This window comes from Otolemur garnettii, unplaced genomic scaffold (assembly GCF_000181295.1).
Source record: "Otolemur garnettii isolate 467f Iridium unplaced genomic scaffold, OtoGar3 scaffold00234, whole genome shotgun sequence".
Taxonomy (NCBI): domain Eukaryota; kingdom Metazoa; phylum Chordata; class Mammalia; order Primates; family Galagidae; genus Otolemur; species Otolemur garnettii.
This window is the reverse complement of record NW_003852629.1, coordinates 749385-765762: the sequence shown is the minus strand read 5'-3', so window position 1 is coordinate 765762 and position 16378 is coordinate 749385. Positions and strand designations below refer to the sequence as shown.

General features: G+C 40.5%; 1 protein-coding gene across 2 annotated transcripts in view; it reads right to left on the bottom strand.

The window, feature by feature from the left end:
* Positions 1-3591: 3591 nt before the first annotated feature.
* CHD7 (chromodomain helicase DNA binding protein 7) overlaps positions 3592-16378 on the bottom strand; it is a 126417-nt gene continuing 113630 nt past the window's right edge. Inside the window, exons 29-37 of one of the 2 annotated variants that reach the window (XM_023508262.1) lie at positions 16018-16226; positions 15239-15910; positions 14194-14351; positions 12467-12694; positions 11781-12227; positions 8477-8698; positions 7262-7402; positions 6950-7054; positions 3592-5569 (exon numbers count right to left, since the gene is read on the bottom strand). In XM_023508262.1, the coding sequence (XP_023364030.1) occupies positions 4652-5569; positions 6950-7054; positions 7262-7402; positions 8477-8698; positions 11781-12227; positions 12467-12694; positions 14194-14351; positions 15239-15910; positions 16018-16226 (3100 nt within the window). In that variant the 3' untranslated portion in view covers positions 3592-4651. Of the gene's footprint in view, positions 5570-6949; positions 7055-7261; positions 7403-8476; positions 8699-11780; positions 12228-12466; positions 12695-14193; positions 14355-15238; positions 15911-16017; positions 16227-16378 lie in introns of both variants that reach the window. The other variant, XM_012812956.2, reaches the window with a different exon arrangement.

Genomic DNA, 16378 nt, shown 5'->3' with positions numbered 1-16378 from the left:
GTTTCTCTCATTTGTAATTTTGAAATGGAGCTTTCTGATCAAAATGCAGAGGTAGGGAGGGGACGATAGAGGAAATCACCTGGAGCACAAAGTGCTTCCATCTATTACACATTAGAAACTGCTGTGCGGTCCGTTAGCCGCAACTCCAAATCTACCAGGACAGATGTATCTAGGAGCTTAGAAAAGACCCGTGAGAAAGGCAGGCTCAGAGGAGCCCACTATGGAAAAGCCACAGAAGGAATGTGCCCGCATACAGTTGGATTCTGCCATCTTTGTTCAAGAGAAGAAAATTTCAGTATGCTCAAGAGCTAAACAAATTGTTAAGAGTAGATATTAGATGTAACAGTATTTGAAATTTTGTCGCTGTTCTACTCTTTAGTTCATTTACATTACATGAAAAACATTCAATTAAGGAGATCCAAATTAAAATTCAAGTCTCTGTTGGTGGATCCATAAGATCCAGAGATCCCTTCAGGAGCATGGGTCTCTGCTGAACTATATAAAATGACCTCATTAGTCTGAAATGCTTCAAGAATCACCATCCTGTTACCAGAATTCCTAAACTGTTGACTCCTCTACCAAGAAATTCAATGATAAAGTGCTTACGTTAGACAAAATATTCCAGAAGGTAATTTATTTATCTATTTTGCCAAATGTGGTTTACTATGTCTATAAAGCTGTGGTAAATCTTACCTGTGCTTAAGAAAATATATAAAATTGCTTATTACAGAGCCAAATTGAATGAATAAGATCTATTCTCACTTGTAAGTGCTTGTTAGAAGTCATTTACATTGTTTTGCTTTCTAATTTAAATTTATTGCTGGCCCTTAAAGACAAGATGTTCACTGCACAAATCGCTTCAAGAATGCTCATATATTCTCATCCCCTATCCCTGTCAGATAATTTCTGAAAACCCTTTCCAAAGATAATTAACAAATAATTTTCACTGAACTAAAAATCAAGTTTTCTAACAGTACATTAAAAAAAGTCTGTTCCCAGGATCTTCTTCATGTAACGCTAACCATGGCATTCTTATTTTAAAAAAATAAAATTAAATTAAAAAACTTAGTAAACATTCTGTATCAGTTGGTTTTACCTTTTGGGTATTATTTTGGTTGTAGTCCTAAAAAATTGATTCAAATTATTCACTGAAGAATTCAGTTAAATTGGAAGCTCTGCCTCTTTAAAATACATCCCCAAACCATCCACTTTCTTTCCTCATTACCACCCACTACCTTGACCTGGTACAGCAGCCTCACAAATGAAGTTCCTGACTCCCCTTTACAAGCCATTTGTTTTCTATAGTAGCCATGATTTTTTTTTTTAAAGGTGATTATAATTTTCCTGTATTAAGACCTTCTAAGACATTCTACAGTACTTACAATGAAATCCAAACCCTAAACCAGGACCTACCTAATCTATTCCCTGCCTCAAACTCTTTTTGGCAGACAGGCTCCCTACTGCTCCTTATTCCAAGCTCATTCCCAAATCAAGGCATCTCTGTATTTGCTATTCCTTTTGCCTAGAACATTCTCCAGCCAGGGCAGTTCCTTCCAGAGTTCTTTCCTGGTCACTCTATTCCTTTATTTAATAGTCTTCCTTGCTCTTCCTGCAAACATTTTATTTGTAATCTATCATCCGTCTCATCCCGTTAGAATACAAGCTGCATGACAGCAGGTCTAGTCTGGGTTTTGTTTTTGTTTTCATTTCTATATTCCCAGCACAGCACATAGTCCCAATGTTTGTTGATGAATGTAATTACACTAGCACAATGGTTAAGAACCTGGGCTTTGGAGTTAGAACAGTCTGGGGTCAAATTCCAGGTTGGCAATGTATCTGACTTATTTTGGGTAAGTTCATCTTTCGAAAGACTCAATTTCTTTATAAAAAAATTTTTTTTTGTGGGGAAAAAAAAATTCAAATTTAAATGAGGTTACTGCATTCAAGTTTTCTTAGCCAGAGTTCAGACTGTTCTAGGCTCTAAGTCAACTAACTTTATCTTAACTCCTAAACTTAAGATCCATTAAGAAGGGGTGAAGGGAAATATAATATATAGAAACACCAAACCCTTCAAATCATCCCTACATAGTAATTTTCTTTCAAAGAACTAACAGTGCAGTATTTCATGAATGCATATGTAGACTCTGAAGCCAGAGTGCCTGGGTTCAAACCCTGCCCTTACTGCCAGCAGGTTAGGGTTAGGGTTAGCCTTCTGCCTGTCCAGGGAAGAACAGTATTAGCACCTCATCACTTTATCCACACCACTTACCACCAAACTGAATCGAAAATACTTGTTATTTAAATAGATTCAAAATTACTAAGAATTCCATTGGAAGAAAACATACATTGTCCAATATGAAAATCTGAATGACTAAAGCCATGGTAACATAGCAGATAACGCACATAGCAGGCTGCTGACTGCAAGTGATGCCTTTACTTTGAAGATCATCATTGCCCTTATTCTAACAGGAACAGAGTCCTGTTGTAGTCTTCACTTACAAAGATTCACAGGAAAATTTATGATACTATAAAGAACTTCAGGAAAAGGACCTTTTAGTACTCATTTTACTAAACACATTCTCCCTACTAAACTTTTAGTTATTTAAAGGCTAAAAATCCCTTTAGTAATTTCAATATTTAAGTTCCCTGTCCTTTATGCAGATCTAGACTTCCTTTTCACGTTCAAAGAACTCCATTTCAGAAGACTCACTCCTAAAGGCACTTCTCTCCAATGCGTACCATGACCGTAACTTTCAGGAGGTAATAGTAACACGGATGAGCAAAAACAATCACAGGCTCCTTTCCAGAATCATGATGGTAGTTAATTCATCACATGGGGAGATGAATTAACTAAATCTCCCTGTCTGGAAGAAACTGTGACTGTCTGTCTTACAGCACACTGGGTGGGGGTGGACGGCATGCCTGTCCTGGGGGTGGGGGGGAGAAGGGAGGCAACACGCACAGAACCACCTGGGCTACATCTCTTCCTCTTCTTCCCTTTAACTGGATGGAATGCAGGTTTGCATCTGTTCAGGTGACATAAAAAGGTAAAAAATGGTAGATCTCAAATTATACTTTACTTTAAATATCAGAGGTCATAACGAGGTCCACAAATCAGTAGCCCTTGAGACTGTGCATGTGCGCGTGCGTGCTTAAGTGGGTCTGTTTTAATTCCACATGGGTTTTTCCACACACTGGTTTCTGGCATCCAGCGCTGGTCTGCAGGACACCAGAGTGCCTTTGTGTTCCTTGCTGACACTAGGGCATTGTGTTTTTCTACCCATTAACCAAGGATAAATGACCTAGATATCGTGCCTATTAAAGCCTCATTTTTCTTTTGCCCTTTTGTTCTTCAGGGTACCACATTATCACGCGCTGCACACATTTCTAAGTGTTCTCAGTCTCAGATGCCCTTTTGCGAGAGTAATAGGGGGGTTTTGTGTGCCTCTCTGTTGAGATATCTGGAGTGGAATTATGTGAAGGTAATTCAAGGTTTTCCTTCCTGTCTAGTCTCTAAGACAGTCACTTTAATGTGTTGCTAAAAGCTAATCTTGCATAAGAGGATATATCAAGAAACTACAAAAGCCAGAATGCTGTATTTGCGTCTATTGCGAATATAAAAAATAGACTGAACACCAGTTTCCCTACATACTACATTCTATAATTACATCTCTGCATATCATGGGTCACTTTTATTAAAAGCATCATTACTACAGTTGGCAGCAATTTACATTTTATCTTACATGATAGCAGTTTTCAAAGAAAAAAATAAAAGGACATCACAACAAAGAAAAACAATACATTTACAAAGTCATGTCTGTAAACTTCAAGGCTAGTTTAGAGCTGAGGTAATGCTGTTTTAGCTTTGTGGCTAAAGTAACAAAGTCCTTTAATTTAAAAAAGGTACCTGATTCTCTCTTCTCTCACTCTTTATTTATCCGTCTATTTATTTTGTTTATACCAGTGCATTACAAGACCACGAGACAATGGGACTGTAGTTCTGTCTGGCAAGAACCCTTCCAGTAGGTTAATTTTCCAAAGGGACCCTTCACATTCAACAGCTGCCTTATTATTGCTGCGCCTCAGGACAGAGACGTTCACACTAGCGTGGAGATTGTCAGAGTGTATGATGTGTGTGTATGCACAAGTGTGGGAACCCCTGTACAGTCAAAAAGGGAAACAAATGAGCAAGTATGATATGCATGGTAAATTTCATCTTGACCTTCACAGCAAAAAATTAAAAATTAAAATTAAAAAATTAAATACATAACTTCATACTTCCTTTGACCAGCACTTCCTTCCATTAGTGCCGCTCAGTTACAAATTGCTTTTTATTATAATACCAATGGTACCAAAAGAAAAAAAGAAAAGCAGAGCATTATGTAAGTTTCCTTAAAAAGACATGATCACCTTGCAAATTTCATCTCTCCTAGGGATAATAAATAATGCACTGCACAATACTTAATGACCAAGATACCTTTTGACACACCTGTATAACATGACTTGGACTTCTTCTTCTTCTTTTTTTTTTTTTGCTACACTATGTTACAGAACAGCTTATAAAACTAGGTATGAACATTAACTGTGAGTGTAAACAGTAGGACTACCACTTGTCAAAAGTTTTAAACACTTGAACTGGAACTGGTACTGGTTATTCATCATTTTCATTGTTTTCTATTTCGTCCCCCCCATCAAGCGAGTCCAGCTCTTCACCCTGTGCTATTTCATCTTCTAAGAGGGAGGACTCTGCAGTCTTATCCAGGCTCTCCTCGGCATCGCTGCCTTCGAGGGTCTCTCCGTCTTTGAAGGGGCCTCCCTCGGCCTTGTCAGCAGCCTTTTCTTCACTGGAGCCCACGGCATTCTGAAGTCCTGCCAATGCTGGGAACCCAGGCAGCGTCAATCCCCCCAGTCCTGGAGGTAGAAACATGGATGGGTAGAAGAGGCCCGGAGCCATAGTGGACAGGAGGAAAGGGTTGAAGGCCAGCGGGTTTGAGGGCAACCCGGCCGGGGCAGTAGCAGCACCAACAGATCCATTTGCAGAGTCAGCAGCTGAAACAGCATCTGTGCTTTTCTCAGAGTCTTTGTTCTCATCTCCCTTCTCATTTCCTTTCTCTTCTACCTTTGAAGTGCTGTCTTCCGGTTCTCCTTGACTAGGAGCAGTAGTGGTGTTTCCAGCAGCAGCTGACAGAGGGTTGTTGAGCAGCCCGCCCAGGCCGAACACATTGGGCAGGCCTGCCATCCCCGGCAGCATCAGGGGCAGCACGGCAGCAGGGCTCTTAGCGTCGCCTCCGGCAGCGGCAGCTGTTGCCAGTCCTGGAGGGAAGCCCATGAGGCCTGCCAGCTGGAGAGACTGGAGATTCTGGAGATTCTGAAGGCTCGTCAGGTCCATTCCTGCAAACAGGCTGTTCACCAACAGAGGGTTGATCCCTGATGTGGAGGCGACAGCAGCAGCAGCTGCGGCTGCTCTGGCGATTTCACTTTTGGGCCTTCTTCCTCTTCTGCTCGCTCCTTCTCCCCTCACCACAGGCCCAGTGAGAAGACGGTCAAACATGGACTCAGGAACAAAACCCTGAAGGAAAACAGGCAGCAAACAGTGACTGTAAAGACTATGGAAGAAAATGTAATTTCCATGTGGACTTCTGATATGCTAAATGGAAATATCTAAGAAATTATTTCCAATCTAAAAGCTCAGTGACTAATTATGAAGGCAAAAGTATGTTAGCTTCCCTGAATTAGGCTGAATTGCAGAACAATTGCTAATAGCTACTCTATCAGAGAGGTCAGTGCTGAGGGGACCATGTCCACAACGAACTCCAGAAATAATACATCAGAAAGTACACAGTATGGAAATGGATCAATGCCCCCTGGTCCACCCTGAATATGTACAACTGTATTTGTCAATTAATAAGTGTCTCTTAATAAAAGATTCTGTATGAGAGAAAAAGAGAAGAAAATTACAAGAGTATAATTTTATAACATAAGAAAATATGCAGTTTTCCCTCATTAATTTGAATAAAGTTTAAGAAAAAAAGACAATAGGCAGTTTTACACATTAAGTATAGGATGTTTTCATACACTCCATTATGGGTTATTTTGCATATTTCAAATATATGCAAGAAGAAAAAAAAGTAACTGAAAAACATGAAAAATCTGATGAATTAAAATTTGTATTTAGTACCGGCAGGTGTAGTGGTTCATGCTTATAATCCTAGCACTCCGGGAGGCCGAGGTAGGATGATCATTTGAATCCGCCACCTCTGGCATGTGGGGCCGGTGCCCTACTCCTTTGAGCCACAGGCACCGCCCAGGTAGGACGATCCTTTGAGCTTAGGAGTTTGAGATCAGCCTGAACAAGAGTGAGACCCTGTCTCTACTAAAACTAGAAAAATTAACCAGTTGTTGTGGCAGGTGCCTGTAGTTCCAGCTACTCGGGAGGCTGGGGCAGGAAGAGCTTGAGCTCAGAAGGCTAAGGTTATATTAAGGTTACAGTGAGGTGTGAAGATACCACTGCACCCTAGCCCAAGCAACAGAGCAAAGCCCTATCTCAAAAAAAAAAAAAAAAAAAAAAAGTATATATGTCTCAAAAATCACAGTAAATATTAATGATTTCAAATATCATAAATTTATTCCATTCCACAGATAGGCTGCTGAATAGGCTTACCTGGGGTGTTCCCCTACAGTAAGTCTACCTCCAAAGACTGTGAATGTGTATTTCTATACAATCCTTTTAAGTTGGCGCTGACAAATGAATTCACTTTGGATTAATGATGTATTGATGTAAGAAATGATGATGTATTAATGATGTATGAAAGGATATATGAAAATGATGTATTATATCAATTCTTTCATTCTAAGAATAAGTTATAACTGAATAATTAATGGCCAAATTTTTTTAAAAAAACAGTCTTGTATAGATACCTTTCTTGACAGAAATGAAGCTTGTACTTACAGACTGCTTAACTATATCAGTCCAGTCTGGAGCGACCGCAAATTCAGGATTTTCTTCCAGCCACCTGGGTAGATCCTTCATTGGAGGCGCCATGGCTCCACCCATCTGGGTAGAGGCATTTGACAAGTGATTAAAGATGCAGGAAGTCTTCCCCTCCACCCCCCTCACTTTCCTCTTCCTCATCCCCTTTCCACACACACACAATTCTGGAAGAAAGATGATTCTTTTTACTTATAAAAGATGGCAGGATAAAATACTTTTTTCTGGAATAACAAAATCACACAGAGACCAATTCTCTTTCCCAACATTTACCTTCTTCCCATTTCGTTTATTGACAACAGGCACCCTTTCTTCTCCTGTCAGAGTATTTATATCCAATTTATTAGGGTTTCGACATCTATGTCGTTTCTGTTTCGGTTTCTGAAATGAGGAAAACAGCACATCTGCATTCTTCTGCAAAAGAAAAAATGTATTGAATAAAACTGTATTTAGTATTTACTTTTTCATATATAAATGTCAAAGATAACTCTCAGGTTGTTTTCCACTCTTATGTAAATTTCAAAACTCGTTTAAATTTCTGGAAACCACTATTGTTTGAAAGAACCCCCCTTCCCTTTTACCCGTCCATGAAGGAACAAAACACACACATAAGATGAGAATTTGCTTTTCCTTTTATCAGTAACTTCATTTAACATTTTTCTTCAACTGTTTAACAGGGTGGTGATATTTTTAAAGGAAACCTTCTGTAGTATCTTTACTATTATCATTCTAGTCAGCGGCCTGAAGGGACACAGAGATGATTTCCCATCTGACAACATGAGACTGTGATGAGAGCCAACCAAGGGATGAGAGGATCAATAAGGAGGTGTGGGGTGGCACAGTCTGAGTGGCAAGAACACTACTAGGCTGGACTGACTAAATAAAATATAAAGCCTACTTTCACATTTTTAAAACTTCAATTATATAAACATAGGAAGCAGAAGATTTGCATAGCCAGTTAGCAAACATTATGTGTAACAAACCATTTGGAGATAGGGATTGTCTAATGTTTATTATTAGTATAAGGTACAAACATTAGCTGGCTGAAAAAGCAGCTAATAAAATCTTGGGTTCCATTAACCCATCAAGTCTCTAGAAGTAATGGCTTCACAGCACTCTGGCCTGGAGGGTCTGGTCTGGGGACCAGTGAAAGTGCATCTAGAAAATGACCCCAATACTGAGACCACCTGGAAACCACGGTGTGCAAAGAATAACTGAAGAATCATCTGTGTTCGTGGGAGAAGGAAAAGTAAGGTGGTACATAACAGACATCTTCAAATAACTGTAAGGCTGCCTGCAGGAAGACAAACCAGAAGCTAGTTTCTCTAATACAGAAGATCCGACAACAAAAAACTGGGAAATGCTTGAGACCAGGAGACAATCATTCAAAAGGCAGAGGGACTAGCTGTCAGGATTTCCCCAGTGGGTGGGAGCAAAGAGGACTGGCCTAGCAAGTCTCCTTCCGACTCTAAACTCTCAAATACTTACTGGTACATAACTTGGCATATCAACAGTGTAAGTAGGATGCAGCTTCAGCCATTCAACTAAATCTTTATTTTTAGGAGCATCTTCCCCCACCAGCCGAGTCCCATCTTCAAGATTTATAACAGGGATCCGCGTGTCTGGGTCCAGCTGTCCAGGAGAAGGAATGTTTCTTGTTGGTGGGGTCTCTATATCTTCTTCAAAAGCTTTGGTCACCTCAGCATCCTCCTGCAGAAAATCGACAATGGTCTGAATTCTCACATGAAGAGATTCCAACCATGTCCTATTCCAAGAAAATGCCATCCTAGCATGACATAACACTACCTTTGATTAAAAAGAAGAAAACGTTACTCGAAACTGTGTCATCTGGGGGACAGCTATTAAATTAGAAGAGCAAACTTTTATATCATTATTTACAATGTAGAATTAGTAATTAGGTAGAAAATTCAGTCCATCAGGGCTTCATGTTTTGAAATCCCAACCAAGCCACCAGGAATTCAACACAGGTGGTGCAGTCTGAGACGGATGTGCACAAAGGAAGCCGCTTCATCTCTCCTGAGGATTCCTGGATATCATTAAAGGTAACTTATACTAAAGGTATATTCCAAAATCCCATTTATAAGTAACTTATTGGCGCTTTGTGCACAATATAATTTTGTTGACAATGCAACATTTTTTGTTAGGTTATGTGTTCTGAAACAACAACCTTAACTGGAGCCTGGTCTATACCTTCATCCAGCCGCTAGCTGCCCATAAACTCTTGTTTCAAACCCTAGACACCCACTTCTTCATTGCCATGGACACACCAGGCTCAGGCCTTTCTCATTTCCCATTGGGTTACTGCGATCTTCCCTAGTGACCTTCCTGATGCCAGCCTTACTCTCTCCAATTTAACCTTCAATGCTGTCACACTGGAGTTGGTTTTCTATAACACAGCTTTTCCCAGTTCAAAAACTTAGGCCACATCACTCCTTTATTAATCAGGTTCCTATCACTTTGAGGTGCAATCCAAGTTCTTTAGCATGGCCATCAAGGCCCTCCATGATTTGCATACTGCCTCATCTCCAAGCTCACCTCCTCAGCAAACTCCCCAGCCAGGAACCTTCAGTCACTGACCATGAGGGGCTCTCTATTGCCTCAGTCCTCCTGCACATGCTCTCTGCCCAGTGCTTTTCAAATGACTAACTCCTACATGAACTTCAAAACTTTTCTAAAGCATGGCTATATCTAGGAAAACTTCCTCACTTGCTTCTCCCTATATCCTCCCCCTCTACTCCAGCCTTTCCCTGGGCTCATAAAGCCCGGGCATGCCTTGATTATGGCACACACGCACAACTATGATACATTATTTATCTGTCACCCCATCCTCTTAAACAGTGAGTTCTCCAATGCAAGCACCTGTCAGGACTTTACTCTTTGACTCTCAAGTGCTTGGGTCAGGGAACAGGGCCAGTTTCCAATGTACCCTCACTTTTCATGGTAGCACAAAAGGATCCCCAGTTAGAGTCCTAATGTAATACAAGCTTAAAAAGGATCTGTCCTGTTCCAGGCAGGGAGCACTCCTGACCTTCACATACTCCTCTGGTGATTTACAGATCAGTCGGCATTCTCCCTGTATGTTATGTGTGTGTTTATCACCCTCCACAATACCACAAGGGGATTCTCAATGTTTCAAAATTTGACAATTAAAAAAGAAAAGACTTAAATATGCATTCTCTAACATCTATTAGGCATCTCCCAGGCTTCAGCCTGGTTGCTAAATGAGCTTTTGAAAAAGAAAAATACCAATAACTTCTTAATAACAACTTGAAATAGTGAAATGAGTACAGTCAGACTCAAATCTAATACAGGATGAGCATGTGCACCAGGAAAATAGCATTGGGGCTACACTATTAATTTCTAATACTAGGGCACAGATAAGTATGTGTCAGGATCCAAATATTAAACATGATATAAATAAAAAGAAGTTTCAGCTGTAAGAATCCCCTGATTTGTTAAAGTTTATGGAGAAAGGTTTTTGTAGTCAACAAAATCTATCAGAGGTAGGGTAGTCTCAAGGAAAGCTAATCACCAGTAGTATAAATGAAGGCCACACCCCTGGGAAGTGGCATCTGAATTTACAGAATATACAGTAGTCACACAGCTGGTCCCTTATAGAGTGAATTTCTATAGTATTCTAAAAACAAGTATGCGATCAACAATAAATTCATAGTATGACCATTCTTATGACTGATGCCTTAGTAATCAGCCTTGAAATTTTACTCTTAACCACATAGATGATTCTGTTCTTATCAGACTCTGCCAGAGGGCAAACACGTTTCAGTGGATGGTATTTTGCCATTTTTAAACTCTAACTCAATAAAATTTAAGTTATTTATTTTTAGGTTCAAGAAATAGAAAATGGGAAAATAAGAGGAATGGAATAGGAAAAATACATTGAAACAAACAATTGTCTTCCCTCAATCTGGAATTCCAGTATTTCCCACATCGTGTCTTGCTGCCCACAGGAAGGCCCACTGTGGCCCAGTGCCAGTGAGGCTTCCAGCAGTGCCAGCTCCTCACAGCACAGACAAGCTCAGGGCCTGGGGTCAGGACATCTAGTGCTAATTAACCCTTTAAGAAGACAGCACGTGAAACTGTTCTTTGGGGTAAAATCCTTGCCATTGGTAAGTCAGACACCACATTTTTAGGTGGTATGATTGAAAACAGACTGGGAAAGAAAATCATTTTTATTACACTGTATTCATTTCCTTTGAATTGAAAAGGGAAAAGTCAAAATCCATTAGTCTACAATTTCATTCAAACCCAAACTAGCAAAGATGAAGCTCAGATTTTTAAAACATCTGTTTATGGAGGTGGAATTTGCAGTCATTAGCTTTGTACATGAACACACATCTTAGTTCTGACACTAAACATTTATGCTAATCTAATAAACATAGGCCCCAAAACATACCAATAATTTTAAGAGCAGAAACTTTTCCACCTCAAGAATTCAGAGATAACAATTCTAGGCTCAAAAGAACATGTGTTTTCTTTGGACTATTCTTCCAAGAGTAATTCACAGAGCAGAACTTGGGAAGAATAAATCCTGAAGCTACACTTCGTTCAGGCCGAGTGACCTTTATCAGTGATCAACACAATTTTCCAGCTCAGAACTGTAACTGTGCTTATTGTACTACTATTTCTTCAGTGGAAGAAGTCAGCTTTCATTGCATGCTGCTGAGAGAAACACAGCCCAGCATGGACCACAGTGTGGGGCCCCTGGCTGTCAACATGGGCATGCGCAGTGCAACAGAGCCCCCCGACTTACTGCACTCAATGACGTCCGTTTGTGGCTTATGAAAAGCAGATCAAGGCCCTCCACGTTTTTCCTCCTGCCCCGCCTCCTCTTCATGGGAGGCTCTCCGTCCACTAGGGAGCCATTAAGCAGATGCCTTGTGGTGGGTGTGCGCGAAAGGCCTGCTTGGAGCAGTTCCATTTGAGTCTTAAAGGCATCAGACACCGGTGTTGAGACATTAGGCAAGATAAACTTTGAAGTAAGAGATGAAAAATTTGAGGTAGAACTTGTTGCCTCTCTTGAGGCCTTTGATAAATCTACAACTTTTTCTTGTCCATTTTCTGAGACCACCTGAGACTCTCGAAGCTGGGCAACCATCTCCATGAGATTTCGCCTCTTGGCAGCTCTTTCAGCCTCAATTTCAATTTTTCTCCTCCTCCTTCTCCGCTGGCGAGGGATGGAGAGGTTGAGGGCATCTTCCTATTGAAAAATTTCAACAGAACAGTGAGCAAGGAGCAAAAACTGTATCTACTCTATGGGCTAGCTTTCAGAAATAAGGAACCAGAAGTTTGAGGAGTTAAACATTCAGGACTGGTGCATGGAGCTGAGGAAGCAGCAGTCATTTTATTTCTAAAGAACTCAGTGAAACACAAGCCCCTACACTGAGTAATGATTTTGAGCTTCCCTTTAAACTTCAGGAAGGAACCACTCTAACTTACCTTTGACAACTGGGGAGAAGCAGTGATGTCCTCACTCGCACTGATGCTGGCCTGGCCGACCATGGAGAGCTCAGCAAAGCTCCTCTTCTGCAGGGGACTGTCCATGGTGGAGGGCGTGTAACCAGGGATGAGGCCCTGGAAATCAAACATCTGTCGCCTATTTACTGGCCACTTGCCTTTCAACACTGCTTCACAGATGTTGTCTAATCGGTTTATCATTACTCTATCCTGGAGGGAGAAGAAAAGTCACAGCAAATTGTAACAAAGGCCTGGTTAATATTACTAGATAAACATATCCATTAGGATGCAAAAGAGCATAAAATGCCTAAAAGTCAATTGGAGGGAAAAATGTAAAAAAAAAAACAAGGTAAAATGCCAAATAAGAAAGTAAATAAATGAAATTCCCCATAATGGCACTGCTCTAGAAGAAAGTCCTAGGTGGCTCCAACACAGCAAACTTACATTTTTCAATTACAAACAATGAACTACATAAAACAGAAAATCATACTATATTAACTACAGCCTTTAAAATACCCTTATATTTAAAAAGTACCTCTTGTTCAAGCTCCATAGAGAGCTGTCGTGAACGTCAGTGGATGACAATGGAAACCCTGCATTTAGCATCTTGCTGCCCTGGCCCTTCAAGATCTACAGGCTGGACTGCAGTGTGTCCCAGGAAGTGGGACATCATTAGCGTCACTATTAATAAAGTTCAGCATTATGAAACGAGAACCAACCTAGGAACACCTAATGAATGTCAATTTGCATTCCCCACCTATTATCACTTCAAATTTCATTGAAGCGTGTACATTAAAAAATTCTAATTACAGCTTTAGACTGAGTTTCCATAGATTAAAAGTGCCTGCTACTATAACCTTTGACTAATCTGGGAAACTCCTTTCTCTATTCAAAAAGGAAGATCGGCATAACAGGGGAAATAAAGGGATATACACAGAAAAAAAGACGTCTTCAACAGGACAATCTTCCGTTAAAACATTCACCTTGTTTCTTAAACAGGACTAACACTGTGAAAGCCCAGCCTGGGGATGAGTCAACTGATACCCATTTTTTTGTGTTGTTTGTTTTAAACCAGACAAGCTCTGTTATGGTGATTGGGATGATTATTTCCCCACCCTGAAAAACAGACCCAAATTACATAGGGATTTATTATAAAATTATGCTTTAGCCAAAAAAGTCATTTCCATTCTGTTTTGGTTATAAATAACTACATCTGGAATTATCTCATAATATATTGGAGCAAATGGGTCAATAGACAAACCTCTCCTGAGTTAAGATGGTAGACTTCCAAATATATGAAGTTGTCATAAATGTGAAAGCTCTGATTCAGGTAAAAAAAATGTAAAACAAGTTTTAAAAACCCACACATTTTTTATTGTGCCAAAAGATGAATCCATTTGAATGATAACCCGTACATTATACTGGACAACACAGGTGACTAAACAAAAAAGCTGTAGGAAGCCCTTACTTTTTTTTTTTTTTAAATATCATCTTTCTTATTCTATTATAAATGTATTCTATCATTTTTTTCTTTGGGCATTTCCAGACCATTCTTTAAAAATGTAAGAAAAATCTATAGTCTTCATACACTGTGTTAAAATTCACCTTAAAATTACCTGAAAAATCAAACTAAAAAGATTTCTTCCACCCTACTCCTTTTTTGGCCAACAAAAGAAAAAGCAACAAAACAGTAACAAAAACCTGCCAACCTTAGGCCAAAATGAGAAGGCAAATGTTCTCTCGTGCAGGAGCTGAGCTACTGAAGGATCTCCGTCCTCCATGTAGAATCCATCTCGGGTTTCATCCCTAGCAGTGCTCATAGAAGCATTACTTTCTTCATCAAAATTCTTCCCTCTAGAGATAGCTCCTGCTGAGAAATGAGTTAATGTGCATTACTCACAACCAGAATATCACTGAGACCAGTTTAGAGAGGGCACAGTTAAAAATCTGGGTGCTAATCAGCTCCACCTTACCGAGTACCTACTACTGTGTGCTAGAAAGGTAAGAGGGCATTCTCACATGTCTGTCATCTAAAACTTGCAACAACCCTTAACACAAGAAATTGTGATTTCCATTTTCCAGATGAAGCAGCAGAGGCTTAGAGAGGCTACATCACCAGCCATCTAGTGCTGTGTAAGTTAATCTTAGAGAAGCCTAGAAAGCCAACCCAGTCTCTGACCCGAGAACCTATATTCTTGCACCCAGTTGGAAAGGGCTAACATTTTGGCTAAAGGTGAAAAGTTATGGCTATAGCAGGCAGCACAATATGGCACTTTTTTAAATTTTGTGCCAGTCACAGCCACATGTGACTTAGAAAACTGGTTATTTTCAGATTCTACTCCTTCTTTTGCTTATAAATTAAACCAAAATAAATTAAGCACCATTTATTTTTAAGTAATTTGTAGTATTTACTCAATGAATGAACCTCTGACCTCTACCTTCACATTTATTTGTCCCCATCAGAATGACATGGAATTCTTAATGCCCTGCAACCCATAAAGTTAACCTCCACCTTTAAACCAGAAGTTGTTACTGTAAACATAAAACTCTTCTTGGAGCTTACACTTTTTGAGATTTCATGTTTACATACTGTAAGGTACCAAACTATCCATCTTATGAATAACCTGAAATGATCCCTTCACAAAAGAAAATGTACACTAATTACTCTTAAAAAAGAAAAAAGCCCTTGGGAACAATGCATTTCACACTAAGCTACTGTGAAATCAGGAAAGAGGCCTGGTGGCAAGGCCTTACCTTCAGGCTGGGAAGATTCTTCCGACTTATCGTCATCCTCCAGTTTTTCCTCTTCATCTTCTTCGGAACCTTTCTCTGAGAGCGACTTGGACCCGGGGTCTGCATTGACCTCCACACCTTTCAGTTCATTTTTTACAGAGCTGGCCTCAGCCTCACCTTCCTGCTTGCTCTCCTTCCCCCCACCACCGGTTTCCTCTTCCTCTTCTTTCCCCTCAGATTTCTCTTTGGCAGTTGAGTTTTCAGACTCCTCTGCTTTGCCTTCGGCTTGTTCCACTGCCTTTTCATCTTGAATGTGAGCGGATGAGATGACAGGAGGAGCCTGGCCAAACCCAACTGCCAGTGGGTTCAAAGAAGATACGTTCCCTGTCCCTCTGTTCTGAGCGAAGTTCTTATGTGCATCCAAGAAGGATAACTCAGGGTCATTGAGGATATGGTAGTCTGTCCGGCTAACCCCGTGTTTAGCAGCACCAACCAGCAAGTCTCGGTCATGCCTTCCACATTCCCACCACTCTGGCAGGTCCAAGCTGGGCTGGCAGAGCTTCAGCCTCTCTCCCAGCTGGGGGTGATGAAGAACCTGCTCGCGGATCTTCCGCAACAGCTCGATGCGGTACAAAGTCCTGGACGCTCGCTCCTCTGTGATCGGCTCAATCATGGAGGAGAGGTCAGGTGGTTCTGGAACACAGAGGCACTTGTGTTTGCTTAGGAAAAACTCACACACTTTTCTTCTTTTTCTCCATCTCAGCCTTGTACTACAGAACTTTGTTACTAAAGGTACCTACCATCATCTGGCTTGGTGGGCATTCGGCACACTCGCCTACACATGGCCACAAAACAACTGAAGTATTTCTCCAAACTCTCATCAGACTTTTTATCAAGTCTGGCAAAAGCTCGAAATTGGTTCCAGTCAAACTGCTGTTTCATGGGGTCGAAAATCACCCCAAAAGTGGACACCACACGGTAGAAATCAGCTTCTTCTCTTCTTGTCCACCTGTTAGAAAGATGACGACAGCCTGCATCCTACTCAGGAAAAAAGGCTAAAAGTTTATTGGGTGTTTGTTCCCTCTTTCCCTCAGACCATATACATGGTACTTATTCTGGGGCTGGGGAGACCAATTGCTGTGACATAGTGAGGCTTTCACT